General features: G+C 44.2%; 1 protein-coding gene across 1 annotated transcript in view; it reads left to right on the top strand.

Annotated features, from left to right (window-relative positions):
- EGF (epidermal growth factor) overlaps nt 1-19433 on the top strand; it is a 70158-nt gene that overhangs the window by 4383 nt on the left and 46342 nt on the right. The window contains exons 2-6 of the mRNA XM_012766193.3: nt 6023-6222; nt 8639-8820; nt 9241-9468; nt 10248-10450; nt 17342-17464. Coding sequence (XP_012621647.3) covers nt 6023-6222; nt 8639-8820; nt 9241-9468; nt 10248-10450; nt 17342-17464 — 936 coding nt within the window. The remainder of the gene's footprint in view (nt 1-6022; nt 6223-8638; nt 8821-9240; nt 9469-10247; nt 10451-17341; nt 17465-19433) is intronic.

The raw sequence follows: 19433 nt of genomic DNA, 5'->3' as shown, positions 1-19433 counted from the left end.
GTGATAGTAAAATATTGCTAAAATAATCCATGGGAAACCACAAACAACAAATTAAAATGTGTTCCCTTGTCAGCAAATATTGTGGAGAACTGCCCAGAAAGCAGTGCTGGAAATTTGGTGAAATAAGCACTAAAAAATTGCACAGTTGAGTGAAAGTAAAGGTGTTTCTGGCCAGGCGTGGTGGCTCACGCCTGTAATCCTAGCACTCTGGGAGGCCGAGGTGGGAGGATCGCTCAAGGTCAGGAGTTCGAAACCAGCCTGAGCAAGAGCAAGACCCTGTCTTTACTAAAAATAGAAAGAAATTAACTGGACAACTAAAATACATAGAAAAAATTATCCAGGCATGGTGGCACATGCCTGTAGTCTCAGCTACTCGGGAGGCTGAGGCAGGAGGATTGCTTGAGCCTAGGAGTTTGAGGTTGCTGTGAGCCAGGCTGAGGCCACGGCACTCTAGCCAGGGCAACAGAGTGAGACTCTGTCTCAAAAACAAAACAAAACAAAAAACAAATTTAAAAAAAGGTGTTTCTAATATATCTTAGCTTATAGTATTTTCTAGAAACTAATAGCCAACATTTGCTGAGAACTCACTGTGTCAGGCAAGATTCTAAGCACTTCATGTGAATTAATTTATTTATTCTTTATAATAATCCCATAAGAGACTAGCATCTGCATTTTATTTATTTATTTAGAGACAGAGTCTCACTCTGTCACCGGGGCTAGAGTACAGTGGTGTCATTATAGCTCATTGCAACCTCAAACTCCTGGGCGCAAGTCATCCTCCTGACTCAGCTTCCCAAGTAGCTAGGACTACAGGCGTGTGCTACCACACCCAGCTAATTTTTCTATGTTTTGTAGAGATGGGGGTCTCACTCTTGCTCAGGCTGGTCTCAAACACCTGGCCTCAAGCGATCCTCCTGCCTCAGACTCCCCAAATGCTAGGATTATAGGCATGAGCCACCGTGCCCAGCACCCATTTTATTTTTTGAAGATAAAGAAACCAAGGCACAGAGAGGCTAACTAATGAGCTGAAGGTCACATAGCTTATAGCGTTGTTGCCAATAAGCAGCCAATATAAGTATACTTTTTCCAGGGCCAGTAATCTTAGCCACTCTCGTATACACTTCTGTTTCATGAATGAAATGCCCAGAGAACTAGAATTCTTTTTCAAGAGCCAATACAAGAAAAATGCAGCAGAGAAGAAATTTTCTCCATGAAAAACTCTCAGAAGTCAAAAATCACTTCTTTACATACTTTATGAAAAAAATGGCATAGTGTACTGAGCGACGGCAGCACATTTACCGGGACAGCGACGAGAAAGGACTCTGGGCTGAGGTCACGGAGGGCTGCAGCGCGGCTCTCCACTGCTTCCCGGAGGCGTCCGGCCCGGGCGCTGGCGCTGGGCCTGCTCACGCTGGGACGTCACTGGCGTGGTCCCTCCCCGCGGCTGGGCTAGTCTCTTAATAATGGCACGGGACGGGGAGTGACCACGGGAATGTTTGTCCTGCGGGCTTTCCACAAAGTATCTTGAAAGAAAGCTCTTAAGAGAACAATCAAATGTTACGTGTTATTCTTTTTTAAAAAGGACGTTTTAAGATTTCCGTTTTCTGTGTGATTACAGATAGATGAGTAAAGGCCCGGCAGTGAGCCCTGCAGCTCAAGTGTGGGTGCAGCTGGGGGGCTGGGAGCTGTTCTCTGCTCTAGACGACACATTTCTACCGCTCCTTAGGGTCTGGGGTGGCAATCTTCATTCACGTTTTTCAGGAAGCAAAATGAGCCTTGGAACATTCTTTACAGAATTAAGACCTAAATCCAAATCTCCTGGCTCCCCTTTCTGGGTGTATTATTTCTGAAGCGCCTGGCTTCTCTCTCTCCCCTGGCCTGAATTTTTACATTAGTGAATCAGTTGAGAAGAAAGCTGTGATTGCCCCAAAGGTAAATCTGTCCTTGTGAGTGGCATGGTCTTTTGGAGTGAAATGAAACCCTCTGCACGTCATTAAACCCAAGATACCAATGAAGTCAGCGCCCCGAGACGAGAGTTTACAGGGGAGCCGCGTGAGGAGGCGTCAGGCCCCGTCACTCTGGGGCTCGTTCTCTGCCCATGGTGCCTTTGAATCTTGAGGGTCCGGCAGCTCTTTCCGCTGTCTCAGACTCAGAGCAAGGAAGCCGTGGCGGGGAGGGCAGGTGGCAGGTTGGCCTGTGAGGAGACCAGGATTTCTTGTCGATCTGGTTGTGGTTATCATGTATGTGGCTGAGTAGCTCTCAGGAGCTTTTGTCCCCAAGGCCTGAGAAGAAGACAATTTGTCTCCTTACTTAGCAAGCCACTCCCACGGACGCCCTGCCGTGAAGAACTTCTTGTGTTGTGAAATGTTCTGTTTCTGCCGCCCACTGTCAATCAAAGCCTGGTTTTTCTGACTGACTTCCTGGGCCTTGGAGGCCCAGTTCTTTGTAGTCACCAACCAAAGCCTTTACATGCCCCCGACATTCTGGACTCCTTTCTAATTCCCGAAGAGCCCCTATTAATCCCTAGGTTGAAAAGGCGGAGGTGCCCATTGATTTGCTGTGACCTCTTTGCTGTCTCTGGGTTTGTGTTGCTCAGAGATGATGTTCCATTTTCCACGTGCTTCCCTCTTACTGAACCGCACTCCAAACAAACGCGGTAGGTTTTGACATGGGAAAGCTTTAGCTGTTCAAACACGCACACCTGCTGCTGACATTGAAACCCACAGCTTGTGCCACACACCGATGCTGGCAGAGTCCTTGACAGGTCTGAGAAAACACCGCCTTATTTATCATTTTCAGTGGCAGAACAGAATAATGACTGTTTCACCAAGCCTAATTCTCGGAGTGTTTCATTTTCTTTTAAATTGTATTCTATTTCATTTCTACAAATACAGCGTTGGCCCTGGCTTGCATGAGATGATGCTGACGGTGCAGGAAAGTGAACAGTGTTTGGAGAGAAGCAGAATTAGAAAGGGTCACACAATGAAGATCGTAATGTCTTGACATCCGACAACCCAGGCCAGGGCAGGGAAGAGCTGGAGGGCACTGGACTGGGAGGACAGTACCTGGGTTCCAATTCCAACTCCACCTCCAGCTAGTGGTGGGACTTTGGGAAACATCATTGAATTTCCTCTTTCTAACTAGATCCATGTTTTCCAGGTTCACCGAGATAAGAGAACCACCCAGAGTGTCTTCAGAAACCAGATTTGTAGCCCTCAGCCCAGACATACTGAATTATGGGACTCTAAAGGGCAGGGATATGCAACACACACACACACACACACACTACCCTGTGTGATTCTTTTGAACAAACAATTTGGGGAAACACTGAATTAGGAAATGTCCAGAGTCTTCCAGTTCTAACATGCTATGATTTGCCCATGAATGGGCAAAATCTGAACATCAAATATATAATTATTCATATTTTGACTTAGTATTTTTATAATTATTCTATATTTGTTTTTTGAGAAGTTAATGCTATGATTTGGTTGTGTTTTTTTTTTTTTTTTTTTTTTTTGAGACAGAGTCTCACTTTGTTGTCCAGGCTAGAGTGAGTGCCGTGGCGTCAGCCTAGCTCACAGCAACCTCAAACTCCTGGGCTTGAGTTATCCTTCTGCCTCAGCCCCCCGAGTAGCTGGGACTACAGGCATGCGCCACCATGCCCGGCTCATTTTTTATATATATATCAGTTGGCCAATTAATTTCTTTTCTATTTATAGTAGAGACGGGGTCTCACTCTTGCTCAGGCTGGTTTTGAACTCCTGACCTCGAGCAATCCGCCCGCCTCGGCCTCCCAAGAGCTAGGATTACAGGCGTGAGCCACAGCGCCCGGCCTGGTTGTGTTTTTTTTTGAGACAGAGTCTCACTCTGTTGCCTGGGTTTGGGTGCCGTGGCATCAGCCTAGCTCATAGAATAAGCTCTTCTTTTATGAATATGATAGATCTATTAGTCTCTATGGATTTGTTCATACTGGTAAAAGCCAAGACAAATAAACAAAACACAATTATTTCTTCATTAATGTGTTGACTTATTCAAAATTTTTGACTACCTATTATGCACAAAGAATTGCACTATGTTCTCGGATAAGGAATATTAAAATGTTTAGAGTGCCTTTCCTTTTTCCTTTTTTAAAGGTGGAAACCTATTTAGTAATACTTTGAAATAGATAAAATGTTCTATTGATCTCCCCACATGTATCAATATATTAGAAAATTAATAATATGTGCTAGACACATTTATTCAGTTTATAGGGCGTGCGCCATACGCATATCAAAGAGGACTCCTGGCAAAATCCACAGGCCTGTAGCAATCTGTGGCGCATGAATTAGTAGCTACGGGTTTGGTGCCTTTTCCGAGTGTCTTCCTTTTCTCCACGGTTCACTGCTCTGTCAGAGGCGAGTTATACCCGCGTTCCAGCCCTGGGGTTCAAGTCCAAACAGTCGTACAACCTGTGTGTGAGATCTGGACCGTGGGAACAAGCAATGGCCAGTGATATATGTGCATCCTCCACAATTAATCAAATACTTTCACATTTATAATTTCCTTTCCTTTCCTCCGTAACCCTCTGATGAAGGCAGAGGGGCCTGGAGACGTCCGGAGAGGCTGGCGCCGGGCTGGAGCACGGGCCCTGCGGCTGCAGCTGGCGCAGCGGGCCGGGGGCAGAGGGCGGCGCCCTCACGGAGGTGAGGGAAGAGTGAGGCGAGCTAACTCCCCTAGCCGTCCATGCCGGCACCGCCTCAAACTCATGATCTCACAGTTCTCCCTGCCGCTCGTATGGTTATTCCAGCATATTCTCTAACGTGGAGCTAATGTTTTCTGAGTCTAGAATATAATCTCTGAGTAAGAGGATGCTAACCCATCATTTTGTTTACTCCCTAAAAACAATAAACACCTCTGTTAAGTCCCACTGAGGTCGTCAGGGTCAATGTCAGAGCAGAATCCAGCATGCCCAGCAGGGAAGCGAGAATGCGTTAGAATTCCCTTCGGGTTCCCTTCTCATCCAGGGATTCCATCGTCTTCTACAGGCAGGGTGGCCAGAGCCTCCTCGCCCTTGGTCAGCAGAGAGCAAGGAAACCAATTTGACTGCAGGGAGTGAAACCCTGTCCTGGAGTCCCCTGGCACCAAAGGCAGGCTCTGAATGGTGGCTGCCAGTCATTAGGACTGAGGTTTCCCAAGAAGGGATCAGGTTCCCAAGCAGATGTGGAGTACTGGGGTGTCAGAGTGGGCAGGTGGCCATCTGCGGAACAGGAATCAGCTCCAGCTACAGGGTTAGGGTTCCACACAAAGCCCTACGGGAACTAGGAAATCCAGTGAGGCCCACTGCCCAGATTTAGCAAATAAAAATGCAGAGCTCGCAGTTTCATTTGAATTTCAGGTATATGGAGAATAACTTTTTAGTGGGAGTGTGGCCCACGCAATACATATGGAATTCAAATTTAGCCGGGAATCCTGCATTTTATGTGGCAAAGCCAACAGGGTCTAAATATTTCAGAGCTTTCGGCATTTTAATTTTTCCTGCTTTCACATAAGACCTCCCTTTAGCTTTCAGCATCTTTGACGTCATCCCCCTGAAGGCTCCGGTCATAGGTAAGGCTACAGAGGGAGAAGTCCATTTCCAAGACGATAATATCCGTAATTTCAGTTCCAATTTATATAATTAAAATTTACATCCACATACATCCTTTCCATAATATGGGAGTGAGGGGTTTCTTTTTGAACATTAAAAGGTATTTTATAGGTAAGAGTAAAAAGCACCTTTCTCTTTAAATAGTTCACATTTCATAATTTGGCAATGCTCGTTTCTTATAATCAGTTTGTGGAGAAGATAATTTATAAAATTGATTGTGAACCTCTCCAGAAACTCTTTATTGTCTATACAATTGACTTGATTTCAAACATAAAACCAGGAATTAAATATTATTTCTGCTTATATTAGCTGTCATGGAGAAGTTTTTTTTTTTCTTTTCCTTTATTAGAAAAAGGATTGAAAAATATACAGTTTGTTTTCTTTCTTTCTGCTCAGGTCCTGTACCCTTCTTAATTTTCTCCCATGGAAACAGCATCTTTAGGATTAACTTGGAAGGAACAAATCATGAGCAATTGGTGGTGGATGCTGGTGCCTCAGTGATCATGGACTTTCATTACAACGAGGAAAGAATCTATTGGGTGGATTTAGAAAAACAACTTTTGCAAAGAGTTTTTCTGAATGGGTCAAGGCAAGAGGTAAAGTACCATTAGCCCTGGTATTCAAGGGATTTTTGTACAGGCTGACAAATGTAATATATTGAATTCTTTTTTTTGAGACAGGGTCTCACTTTGTTGCCCAGGCTAGAGTGAGTGCCATGGCATCAGCCTAGCTCACAGCAACCTCAAACTCCTGGGCTCAAGCAATCTTTCTGCCTGAGACGACAGGCATGCGCCAACATGCCTGGCTAATTTTTTCTATATATATTAATTGGCCAATTAATATCTTTCTATTTATAGTAGAGACAGGGTCTCGCTCTTGCTCAGGCTGGTTTTGAACTCCTGACCTCAAGCAATCCGCCCGCCTCGGCCTCCCAGAGTGCTAGGATTACAGGCGGGAGCCACCGCCCGACCTATTGAATTCTTATCACATAGATACATGAAAGTTACATTATGGTTCAAATGTAAGTCTTCATTTATCTGCACTTGTGGTAATATATTATGGAATAGGCCCATAATATATTGTTATATTAGAAGTCCCCAAGGGAGAGAGTGCAGATATAAATGTATTATAATTTTGAAGATATGTAAGTTTATTAGGTCAGATCACTATTTTATGCTTAAGACAGATTATTTGCATGATTAGTTTTTGATATTTGCCTGATACCCCAGTAGTTCTCAGCTGGGGGAGGGGGGAGTGATTTTTGTCCCCTCAGGGGACATGTGGCAATTTCTAGAAAGAGTTTTGGTTGTCACAGTGGGCAGAGTACGAGGGTGGAGATACCACTGGCATCTGGTGGGCAGAGGCCAGGGACGCTGCTAAACACCTTTCCATAGGCAGGGCAGCACCATAATAAAGAATGATCCAGCCCCAAATGCCTATCGTGCTGAGACTGAGAAACCCTTTTTTATCCATATAAAATCTCTGTTATGGGTTTTGTCACCTGACATGTAGGAAGAAGAATGTTTTTCTTTTTATTCTCAAGGTGTTTGCTCTCTAGAAAAAAAAAAAAACAAAGCAGACGACAGATGTAAAGTATTTTACGTCAAGTTGATACAAAAGATTCTTAATCTCTCTTTTTAGCTGGTAGAATGCCTAAATGAGTCCCAGGAGGAATGTTCTTTCAAATCTTTGGAGATGGATTACAAAGAGCACGTGACTAGAAAAACTTCAAGCATTTATTCCCAACACAAAGTACCCACTGTATTTTTTTTTTATTCAAAACTTTCTCCTTCCAATTATTCTTAAAAGCTTCAATTAGGTGCTAATCTGTTTTATCAGGTCTCTAATACTTGCTAATCTCACTTTTAACAAGGATGGCTACTCATTCCTCTCCAGCCTCCTGGTAAATTGCAAAATCTTGAGTCTAAGAATCTGGAGAGTTTCTTGTCACGAAACAAGAAAAACTGCAAATAGTTATGAATTTATGTCAAGTCATTAGGAAAGGATTGGCCTAATGCCCCAAATTTCACCATTAATATTCTTTTGGGTTAAACATTGTTTGTAAAGGACAACTGTTAAAACACAAACAATTTACCTGGGTGAGCTACTTTATGAATCTATTAGCGGTTGATGAAACAGGTTGGCTAGATTTCTTTGCGTGAGATGCAGGAATAGCACAGACTCATGAGATTTGCCATCTCAGCCCAACCCCAAGGTCAGGAGTGACACGTGGGCAGCTGGAAATCTGCCACAGCGGGAATGTTTACACCGTGGAAATCTGCAACTGTACAAACCAACACTTCTGCCCGCCTTGCAACCTCCATCCCCTAAGAAGACCAGTTTACCTGCCCAGAGCTGGAGTTGGGAGATAAGGAAGGTTTTTGTTTGGTGGCTTTTATCATAAGAGAGCAGGGAACACAGTTGTAGGTGCATACAGAGAAGCCCTGCTACTCTGGCCAGGGCACGAGGGTACAAATGACTGCAGAGAGGATGGAGGAGAAGGGGCCAGAAGAAGGGAGGCCCTACCGAGAAACTCACCACCTTCGTGGCTTTATGCTCAAACTCTAAGGGAATCTTGCCCGAATTTGGCAAAGCTTGGAATTGAGATGAGTTGAGGATCTGGAAAATTCCATTCCCAAATGGAATTGAATAAACTATCTTTAAGGCAGCATCGAAATTCCACTCTTGCTACAGTTGAAATTATTAATATATTATTATTTTAATTAATAAGAATGTGTGAGGCATTAATACGTTATGCCTAATTTCAATAGCGTATAGGATAATTTTCATTTTCAAAGCTGTGAGATAAATACTATGGCCAGAAATATTTACTCGTGGGGTGGGGTTGGGGGTGAGGGTTAATATTTCTGTATCAAAACAAAGGCACTGTATCTGTGACTATTTTAGCAATTAAATAATTTTGGGAATGTGTAAAAATGACATATAACAATAAAAATAATTTTGCTGCGAATGAGGAAATATTAATAACAATTTTGAAATTTGATTTTGCAGAGAGTGTGCCATATAGAGAAAAATGTTTCTGGAATGGCAATAAATTGGATAAATGAAGAAGTTATTTGGTCACATCAACAGGAAGGAATCATTACAGTAACAGATATGAAAGGAAATAATTCCCATGTTCTTTTAAGTGCCTTAAAATATCCTGCAAATATAGCAGTTGATCCAGTAGCAAGGTAAATTCCACTGTATTCAGACATCGAAATGCATTTCAAAATCTAAAGCAGACGCATAGAATCCTTACATTTTGAACTCAAAGGGACCTTCTCCTTAAGACAAAGGCCCTCTTTTACAGCACCCAAATCCCATTTTCAATAGGACAGTTGCCTGGATTCGAACTGAGCCAGGCTGCCCCCACAAACACTCCTAACTGCCACGGGTTTTCTGCTATAGAAGCACAATTCTCCTAACTTGACATCACATGTGATTTCCACAATGGGGCAATGCATACTGGTTGAATCGAATTTTCTTTCAAAATAGTCCAACTCGTCCCGCGCAGGCGTGCGGGGCTGCTGGCACACCGGGAGAGTGGCCATCCAAAGTGCGTGACTACACGCACGTTCCGTCACGGATCTGCGTGACGTGTTTGCCCTCAGGTTGATATTCTGGTCGTCGGGGCGGGCCGGCAGCCTTCACAGAGCAGACCTCGGCGGGGTGGAAGTGAAGACCCTGCTGGAGACGTCACAGCCCGTGACAGCCATGGCGCTGGATGTGCCCGCCAAGCGGCTCTTTTGGATCCAGCAGGGCAGAGAAGGCAGCGGTTCGCGTATCTGTTCCTGCGATTACGACGGAGGTTCTGTCCAGCTTAGCAAATATCAAACACAGTAAGTTTTGCTTTTGGCATAAGATGAAACAATTATCGTTTGAAGTTTGTGAGATAAATTAACTTTCCCTTTGTCACCTGAACTCGTGCGGTGGGTCAGCAACTAGATTGTGGAGTCCGAAAGACTTTGAGTTCAAGTTGCCAGATTTACTATTTATTGGTGGAATGACTGTGGGGAGGTTACATAACTTCTTTCATCCTCAGTTTCCTTTAACGTGAAGATGATCATAGTAGCCGCGTATTGGGACCGTTGTGCAAAGTACATAAATGCAAATAAAAATAATCAACAGGCTATTTGGCATATAATAAGTTCTCACATGTTGGCCAGAGTTATCCTTTTTGGAGTTACTGTGTCAGATGTTTTGTGAAGCACCTGTCTTTTGTTAGATTTGCTAACAAATCTAACACCAGCAACTTGATCTTGCCAGCTTGTGGCAAGAGCAGAAATGAGTCAAGTGTGAAATTGATATACCTGGAAACCCATTCTTATCCTGTTTTTATTTCCTCCTCCATCTTCATCACCCTTATATGATGAGTAAGAGAATAATGAGACAATAGGTCTGGAGGTAGAAATTATATGCTATTAGTTCAGATTCTGATGACAACAAATAAAACTGTAAACTTAATATGCTTTTCTAGCCCTAAATGAGAAACAAGGGGAAAGATAAGGGATTAAAATTCGAACAATACATTGAAATGAAGTGACATTTTAATAAGCCAAGGAACAAATGTCCTGCCATTTCTTGCCCTCCACCCCGCCCCCATCGGTTGCTTTTTTAGGCACAATGTGTTTGCAATGTCCCTTTTTGGTGACCGTATCTTCTATTCAACACGGAAAACGAAGATAATTTGGACAGCCAACAAACACACTGGGAAAGACGTGGTTCGAATTAGCCTCGATCCATCATCGGTACCACCTGGTGAGCTTAAAGTCGTGCATCCGCTGGTACAGCCCACGGCCAAGGACGAAGCTCAGGAGTCCGGTGAGTCACCTCTGACCTCCCGCGGGGCCTGGCACAGGGTCCCCAGCCATATACTTGCTCCAGTCAGACACTAACAGTCTGTGGGGGGAAAAATAATTTTTTCTTCAGTCCTCATAAGTTCTTATTTGGAATGAACCCCGGTAACAAAAGACAGATAAACAAGAGAAAAACAGCTAGAAATTTATTCCCATGCACATTTCATAGATACCTGGGAGACACCTAGGAAATGAGTAGCTCTCAAAGAGGTGGCCTTCAATTCCAGCCTATATGGCATGCTCAACAAAGAACAGTAGAGTCTTAGAGAAGGGACAAGACAAAGGAAAAGGACTTGGAGTTTTTACTGGCAGCAACTTGGGGGAAGGCAGATCAATGGCCGATACAGGCCAATGAATAAAGCTGGTTAGTGTGGAGACTTTGGTGCCCTGGCCAGGCCAGAAGGGTCTAAAATTGTCTTCAGAACTTTTGTTCTCCCTGGTAGAGGGGGGAGGCTGGATACCTTTGGTCTTTGTAAATTTATGTCCTGCTTTTAGGCAATTAGAGGAAGGGCAGAGAGCTTTCCTGCCTCTGCTGCTTCTGAACCATTCAGCTCGACAACCCTTCATATTTAGAGGGGCACATTCTGGTCTCCTACAAGGTCATCCTTAATTTCTCTCCAGAGAATTTCCCCAATCACATGGCACCTGCCATGCTTTGCCATAATTGTGTTTTCTTAAATCCCTTGGTCCTGGCAGGACAGGGAGTACCCCCTTCTATTGTCTTCCTAATGCCCAGAGGACTTTTATGAACAGGAATTGAAAGAACAAAAGAAAAAAAAAATCCTTTTGCACTCTCTCCCCTAAATAATATCACAAGGAACAAGTTTTAAAGATATACACGATCTAAGTGCCTATTGCCTTTCTGACTCATACAAGTCCCATATTTATTGAGTGTGTACAAAATTGTATGCTCTTGGCTTTCCTTCCATTATCTCACTTCATCTTCACAACAACTGTATGAATTAGGTGTGATAATGAGTATCATTTTATAGATTAAAAATCTGAGGTTTGGAGATGTCACAATAGCTTGTCCAAGATCTGTGGTGGAACTGGGATTTGAACCCCAGTAGACTGATAGCACACTGCCTCCTCAACTAGACTCTCCCCCGCGGTTAGCTGTCATTTCATACTTTAGATGTGCCTGGTTTGTGTTGGGAAAACCTGTTTAAGTCAGCATGTCATTGTCTATCTATGGCCCCCTGGTGGGTAAATGCTTCCTTCTTCAGAGATCATGGGACCAAACCTTCTTTCTTTCTCTCTCTCTTTTTTTATTTTTCCAATTTCAGAAACTCAGAAAATCTTTTTCTCTCACTTCTCCCTGGCCGTCTGAAAACAGACTCCCGTTTTTGTTGGCACGATTAAACATATTAGCTAGCTCCCCTGGCTGTCTTGATGCCTGTACTATTATACGAATCTCAGAGCCAGTGTGGGAACTTCTTTGTACACAATGTTAATGAGAATATTTCAAGCTCCACTTCTGGAGGTTTTGCAACTAGTTTATGGCTCACAGACATTACTTTGTAAAAAGTCCAAATATTTTTGCTTTTTTCCCTGTATTCTTTAAATGTAGATTGCAGTTTTAAGCTCATAAGAGAGTTTCAAAAGCATATTCTTTGGGAAATAAAGGGTATCTCTGACCAACACTGTGTAAGATGTGTTCATTTTATGCACAAAAAATATTATTGAATTTAATTCTCTGAGTTCATGAAGGGTAATTGCCTCCACCTGGAAATATACTTGTTTCTGGAAGTAATTAGTATAGCTAAAACTGCCAAGGTGGGGTTCTGATTCATTTTGATTATTTCATTGCTGGAGTGTCTGCTGTAAATCCTTGGTTATTTGGAAACCTCTGGAAAAGAATCATCCTAGAGAGATCAATATTTTTTCGTATAATTTTGGATTGTCGGTTTAAACACACAAAGCTCTGTTATTTTTCATAGAAATCTTAGCAAGATAGATATTTCTCCAACATCATTCATAGTTATTGATGTTTTCTTAGCGACCAGAGTCACATTTACAGAGATGCGTGCCACTGGAGCAAGCGTAGGATTGATCTGGGGCAAAGCTGGTTTTATGACATAGGTTTGCCCTGCCACCAAATGGCTTCCATTTGCAATGCCTTCTAAACACGTGGGACTGCTCTCTTTCATTCTTGCGTCTTCTTTCTTGCTATGGCTCTCACATCCTGCTGATCTCCATGTGCATGGCTGTGGCCTCTGTTTATTTTCTAAGCTGAGGCTTTTTCTTGCCATCTGTTTGTTCAGGAAACCAGATCATCAGTCCTGTAAAATTTCCTGCTTTCTGGATTCCCATGGTGTCATTTAACATGTTTCTCTACCCTCTGTATTTCCTACAAACTGGTGGTTTAGGCCTAGAAGACTGATCAGAGTCAGATTTTTTATAAGAATGCTGCATTAGCCTGTTGAATAATAATTTTAGAAGCTATTGATTGTCATTGCCCAGAGCCATATTTTTATTAGAGGTTCAGAGTGATGACATTTTAATTCTATCATTGCTTTTGCATTTGTTAGCTGGAATTCTTACATAAATAATGTTTTCCACATCAGATATATGATTTCCCTGAGGAGGAACTTTTATAGAAAAGGTAAATCCAATGTTTGATCCTATTCCTTAATTTACCTGTTTTCAGAATAAATAGTGTCTTAGTATCCTGTTGTTGATAGTGATAGTCCGAAATGTGAATTTGAGGCTCTGTCTGGGCTCAGCAAAAAGGAACACTGGAATCGTTTAGTCACTCCTGCCACTAGGGAATGCAGGTGGGGGCAGTGGTGATGGTGGGAGTGGAGAATGTACATCCGGTATTTTCCATCTTTGTGCCACGGGCCAGCCAAACTGTCAGAGCAGGAATAAATGAAGCAAGACTGAGTCGACTGAGGGGCTCTTCCGAGAGTAAAAAGCATTTATTTTTTAACTTCTTAGAGGCTGTTGGTTTGTTTACTTTCTGATTTTTAAAAGAGTTCAGATGGATAAGGATGCCGAGTAGCTGAGTTCTGCCCAGGTGATTTCTCATTATGATGATTAGCAATTCCAAGAGCACAAAATGCCCATTACTGCATGTTCTTCCTTGTACGGCCATTAACGGATGAGGATACATTTCTGTACTGTGCAGTTTGAGAAGTTGTTTGAGCAAGTTGAAGCAGTCATTTTTTGAGAGCTTACTAATGGGAAAGACGATAAACAAAGGAAACAAAAATATAACTGTGAGTCTTTATAGAATTTTCACAAAACCCACTATTATATTTTATACATTTATATATGTACACACACAAGTACTTATACTTGCACACACATAAGTGTACAAACACACAGAGTTTTATGTACATGGTAAAGAGAGAGGGTCTACAATCAGAAGGCTTGGGGCGGAGTGGTAGTTCTATGCGCAGTTCTATTATTCCCTATGCGATCCTTGACAAGGCAGTATTTCCTAATCTGTAAAAGTAGAAGATGACACTTGCTTTGCATAGCTCAGGGCTTGCTGTGAAAATTAAATATGATAATATGTATGCTTTATAAAGTGCTATTCCAGTCTTTTATTATGCGTGAGATATTGGGGATTGCTGAATAGTTACAAGTGAATGGGTTTGAATAGAAGAGACCAGAAAGGCTTTGCTGACAAGGTGAGTCTACACAGAACTTGAGTTAGAAAAAGAAGATGTGTTCAGGGGAGAAAAGCAGGGTAGGGAATCCCATGTGCATTGTTTCAGAACTGGGCCAGGGTAAAGCTATAGATTCACACGGCCGTAGCAAAGCTCACGAGTGCCTGTGTGTTGTTCAGGCAGTTACTGAAGGCGCAGTTGGTGGATATTTAAACTCCACGATTAGGAGCTTTAATTGATCTTAGAGGTAATTAAGCCCCACTGCTCAGCTCTGAGGTCAGCAGCAGCAGTCTGAGTGTGAGCTTTGGCCTATTCGAAGCCAAAGAACAGCAGAAGATTAAGGAGATTAAACAAAAATATAACCCTCAATCCTCTGTGTTTTGCCACTTCCTAAAATGACCTTTTAAAGTGTTTAGTGTCTGGATTCAGGTCACATCATCAGCACCACCAAGCAGAGAATCATGATTACTTTCCTGTCCATGTTCATTATTGAAGAGTAATGTATATTATTAGTAAGTACCATGAAAGCCATCAACAGCATGGTATAGTGGAAACAGTACTAGGCTGGCATGTGACAATCTGAGTTCTAACGCCAAGGTCGACTGGAAATTCAAGGAAAAAACAAGGAAGTTAGGTTGCAGGTGACCTAAGTTAGGTTGCAGGTTGCAAGTTTTTGCGTGTGTATTGCAGGCGTTTGCTTTTCTATGATTGTAAAAGCACCACAGCAGGTGCTATTGGGATTATAAATGTGCACATGCCTTATCCTCAGCTCATTAATTAATGGAAAAATTAATGGAAAAAAAGATGCAGGTACACAACTGACGGTGACAATGGTGACGATAATGATAAGAACACACGTAAGTCCAGGTGATAGGCAGTAGAAAAGTATGGGGAAGGAAAGAGAGATAGCAGTGGATCTCGCTTTCTCCATTAGTTTGATTCTGTTAGCAAATTATAAGCGGTGATGAAGCTTGGAGCTTTTTTATGTCTTCAACGGATATTTCACTCTCAGAATTTATGTGCTGCTCTTGCTGACAGTCACAGTGAAAAAGCTCCTAAGCAGGTCCAGTCTTTGCAGCCTAAGGAAGGGCATCCCCAGCTAATTAGGGCCTGTCCCGAGAGCTAGTGCAGAAGCAAGGCCTTAGAGAAGCTAAGGGCCGGAGGGCGGGAGGGTGTGGGGCGACAGCCCAGGCCTGCCGGCGTCTTGCGGGGAGATACAACTTCTGAGGGCGCCGCACGCCCTCCGCCAAAGCACGTCCCCGCCGCAAACAACCACCCCCTTCTCTTCAGAGCAGAAACCTGCCCAGCTCAAGGAAGGATGCGGCCCGGGCCGGCGAGGCCCCCGGGCTGGGCAGTGCGCGTGCGCGGACGGGTTCGCCGCGAGCCCCGACGGTCTGTCGTGCGAAGGTGAGAGGGCGGCGGCTGTGGCGGCCGGGCGCGCTGGGGCTGGGTAGTGCGCGTGCGCGGATGGGTTCGCCGCGAGCCCCGACGGGCTGTAGTGCGAAGGTGAGAGGGCGGCGGCTGTGGCGGCCGGGCGCGCTGGGGCTGGGTAGTGCGCGTGCGCGGACGGGTTCGCCGCGAGCCCCGACGGTCTGTCGTGCGAAGGTGAGAGGGAGGCGGCTGTGGCGGCCGGGCGCGCTGGGGCTGGGCAGTGCGCGTGCGCGGACGGGTTCGCCGCGAGCCCCGACGGGCTGTCGTGCGAAGGTGAGAGGGAGGCGGCGGCGGCGCGCTGGGGCTGGGCAGTGCGCGTGCGCGGACGGGTTCGCCGCGAGCCCCGACGGGCTGTCGTGCGAAGGTGAGAGGGAGGCGGCGGCGGCGCGCTGGGGCTGGGCAGTGCGCGTGCGCGGACGGGTTCGCCGCGAGCCCCGACGGGCTGTCGTGCGAAGGTGAGAGGGCGGCGACGGCGGCGCGCTGGGGCTGGGCAGTGCGCGTGCGCGGACGGGTTCGCCGCGAGCCCCGACGGGCTGTCGTGCGAAGGTGAGAGGGCGGCGGCGGCGGCGGCGCGCTGGGGCCGCGGGCTCGGCTTCACAGACCACCCTGGGCCCGAGCGGGAAACCAGCTTCGAGGCCACCCGCTCCTTTCCCCCAGAAAAGCATTTTAACTTTTTTCTTGTGTTTTTATGGCCTTTATGGACACTTTCCGGTCTTTCTGTCTTGTGTTTCCAGATCAAACACCGCAGAGGCGGCTCGGGCATTGCTCTAGGGCCGGGATTCCCTGAATGGGCTATACCCGCGCCTGGGTGCATTTGCATCTGCGAGCAAAATTTCAGTGCATGCAATTTTTTTAAAGGCGGTGGTTCCAGAGCTAGCATAAGATTCTCAGGCGGGCGCGGTGGCTCACGCCTGTTATCCTAGCTCTCTGGGAGGCCGAGGCGGGAGGATCGCTCAAGGTCAGGAGTTCGAAACCAGCCTGAGCAAGAGCGAGACCCCGTCTCTACTAAAAATAGAAAGAAATTAATTGGCCAACTAAAAAATACATAGAAAACATTAGCCGGGCATGGTGGCGCATGCCTGTAGTCCCAGCTACTCGGGAGGCTGAGGCAGGAGGATCGCTTGAGCCCAAGAGTTTGAGGTTGCTGTGAGCTAGGCTGACGCCACGGCACTCACCCTAGCCTGGGCAACAGAGTGAGACTCTGTCTCAAAAAAAAAAAAAAAAAGATTCTCAAAGAGTGTGTGACTCTAACATCTCATCTCATAAAAGTCTGGTAGGACCCTTGGGAAACTGTGAACCAGGCTGGTTATCTAGGGCTCCTCCTGTTTTGAGGTTCTAGGCCCAGTTTGATGAACCCAGGAGGAACACTGTGTCCTTGCTGCTGGGAGGCGCAGAGCAGCGATTTAGTGACGCAGAGTCCGATGGGCACGGCACAGTCTGTGCCAGGAGTCGGGGTGAGACGTCAGGTCACTCTCAAAGGGCGAGAAGCAGAGTAGGACATGTCCTCAGCCTTTGGAGTCCCTGACTCAAACGGCATGTTACAGCCTTTCAAGGGAAGCAGCCCCACTTGTTCTCCAAGGCAATTCTTATACCTGTATTTGAAAGTATGAGCTGTGACAGAGTGGAAGTCATGATCATTGAAGTGGCTTCTTTCATCCTTGCTAGAACTGGAAGGCCAGTCTCCCCATGGTCGGTCACAGCATGTGGAAGTGTGAGACACCCTGCTTTGTGTGGACGCATCAGCGACATCCCAGTTTATTAATGCTTTCAAAGACAACCGTGTGTGTTTTTCTGTTGTCATGGTGCAGATGTCAACGAATGCGCCTTTTGGAACCACGGCTGCACTCTGGGGTGTGAGAACACCGCCGGCTCCTATTACTGCACGTGCCCTGTGGGATTCGTTCTGCTTCCCGACGGGAAACGGTGCCATCGTAAGTCACAGGAACAGGATTCGTTGTATTATTTTTCTTCATTTTCAATAATGTCTCCAAGGTGGCTGCGATCTGGGTTCATGGTCCTCAATCAGCAGTGCACACCAGATTAACCTCGGAGTTTTGGTTTGCTTTTTAAAACATGGATGACTGGACTCTGCTCCAGACCTATTAAATCAAACCTCCAGGATCGGGAAATAAATCTATTTATTTTCCTGTTTCTTTATCTATACTATTATATATATCTTATATTATGCCTAATTATCATCTATATTGTATTCTATTGTATATCTCTAAGGGATAAACATGTAAAAACATAATCATATCTAAAAAAGTTAACTATAATTCCTTACTATCATTTAATAGCCTGCCAGTTTTCAGGTATAACCACAATACCTTTATCATAGGTTAAAAAATTAACAATAATTCCTTAATAACATTAAAAATCTAGTTAGTTTTAGGTGGGCAGGGAGGTGGAAAAAAAATTTAAAAAAAAATCTAGTTAGTTTTCAAATTTATCCTATTATCCTCAGAAGTTCTTTTAAACAGTTGGTTTAAGTATCCAGACAAGCCCCATGTGTTGTATTAACTTGATACACCTATTTTATTTTATTTTATTTTTTTTGAGACAGAGTCTCACTCTGTTGCCCTGGCTAGAGTGAGTGCCATGGCGTCAGCCTAGCTCACAGCAACCTCAAACTCTTGGGCTCAAGCAATCCTCCTGCCTCAGCCTCCCGAGTAGCTGGGACTACAGGCATGTGCCACCATGCCCGGCTAATTTTTTCTGTATGTATTACTTGGCCAATTAATTTCTTCCTATTTATAGTAGAGACAGGGTCTCACTCTTGCTCAGGCTGGTTTCGAACTCCTGACCTCGAGCAATCCACCTGCCTCCGCCTCCCAGAGTGCTAGGATTACAGGCGTGAGCCACCGCGCCTGGCCTGATACACCTATTTTATATTCTATAGATTCCCCCTTTTTTCCTCTTGAGAATATTTGTTGAAGAAACTATGGGGTTTTTTTCCTGAAGAGTTTCTCACTTCCTGGATTTTGCTAACCACACTTCTGTCATGTTCCTGCCATTTTTGCAAACTTAGAACTACAGGCTTAATCAGATTCAGCTCTGACATTTTTGGCAAGAACACTTCATAGATGTGTTTGTACTTCCGTCAGGAGTCACAAAACGGTTGTTCCTTTCTGTGGTGTTAGAATTGATCAGCGTGTTCACTTACTTATAAAGTTCCCCAGTAGTCTTTCAGGCTGGTGGTAGCAGCCATGAGTCATCCATCTCCTAGATCCATTATTTCATCAAGAATTTCAAATGGTGATATTCTAGTTCTGATATTTCTTTTTAATTATTAAGTGGAATGCCTATATAAAGAGAACTTTCTCTCATTAACTATTTAGTTACCTCAAGATACAATTCTTGCAGTTAAGGCAAGGTAAATGCTGGGTTTTTGTTTTTATTTACTTATATTTAGAATAAAGGGTTGGTTCCTTGATGCCTCTCAAAGGTGGCCAATGAGTGCTTTTTTTAAAAATATTAAATGTTATGAACCCATGGATTTTAAACTTTTCTTAATGTTTCAACCCATCACAGTTGTTATCCTTACTGATGAGCAAATCATCTCTTTGGCCAGTGAGAGTCTCTTCAGTTAGGTTTCTGACCCCAGAAGTCTTTGATAGTTTCCCTGTTATTATACTTGATAGGAGATATTTGTACTTTTCATATTCTTGTATATTTTGTATTCTAGACCTGGAATCAACAGTTTCTCAAGGAGCACTGCTTCCTTTTAATGAGAAATTGTATTTAGAAAACACAATCTGCTACTGTGTTAGTCATTGCTTTAAGGCCTTTTTAAGTATTAAAGCTGGGAATACGCATTTATTAAAAAGAGAAAATATATTATGAATTTGTGTGTATATTGCCGATTCAAATTTAGGATCACATATTAAGATCTCTTCTGGT

Source organism: Microcebus murinus, chromosome 27 (assembly GCF_040939455.1).
Source record: "Microcebus murinus isolate Inina chromosome 27, M.murinus_Inina_mat1.0, whole genome shotgun sequence".
Taxonomy (NCBI): domain Eukaryota; kingdom Metazoa; phylum Chordata; class Mammalia; order Primates; family Cheirogaleidae; genus Microcebus; species Microcebus murinus.
The sequence above is the reverse complement of the archived record's forward strand: the minus strand, read 5'-3'. Positions and strand labels throughout refer to the sequence as shown.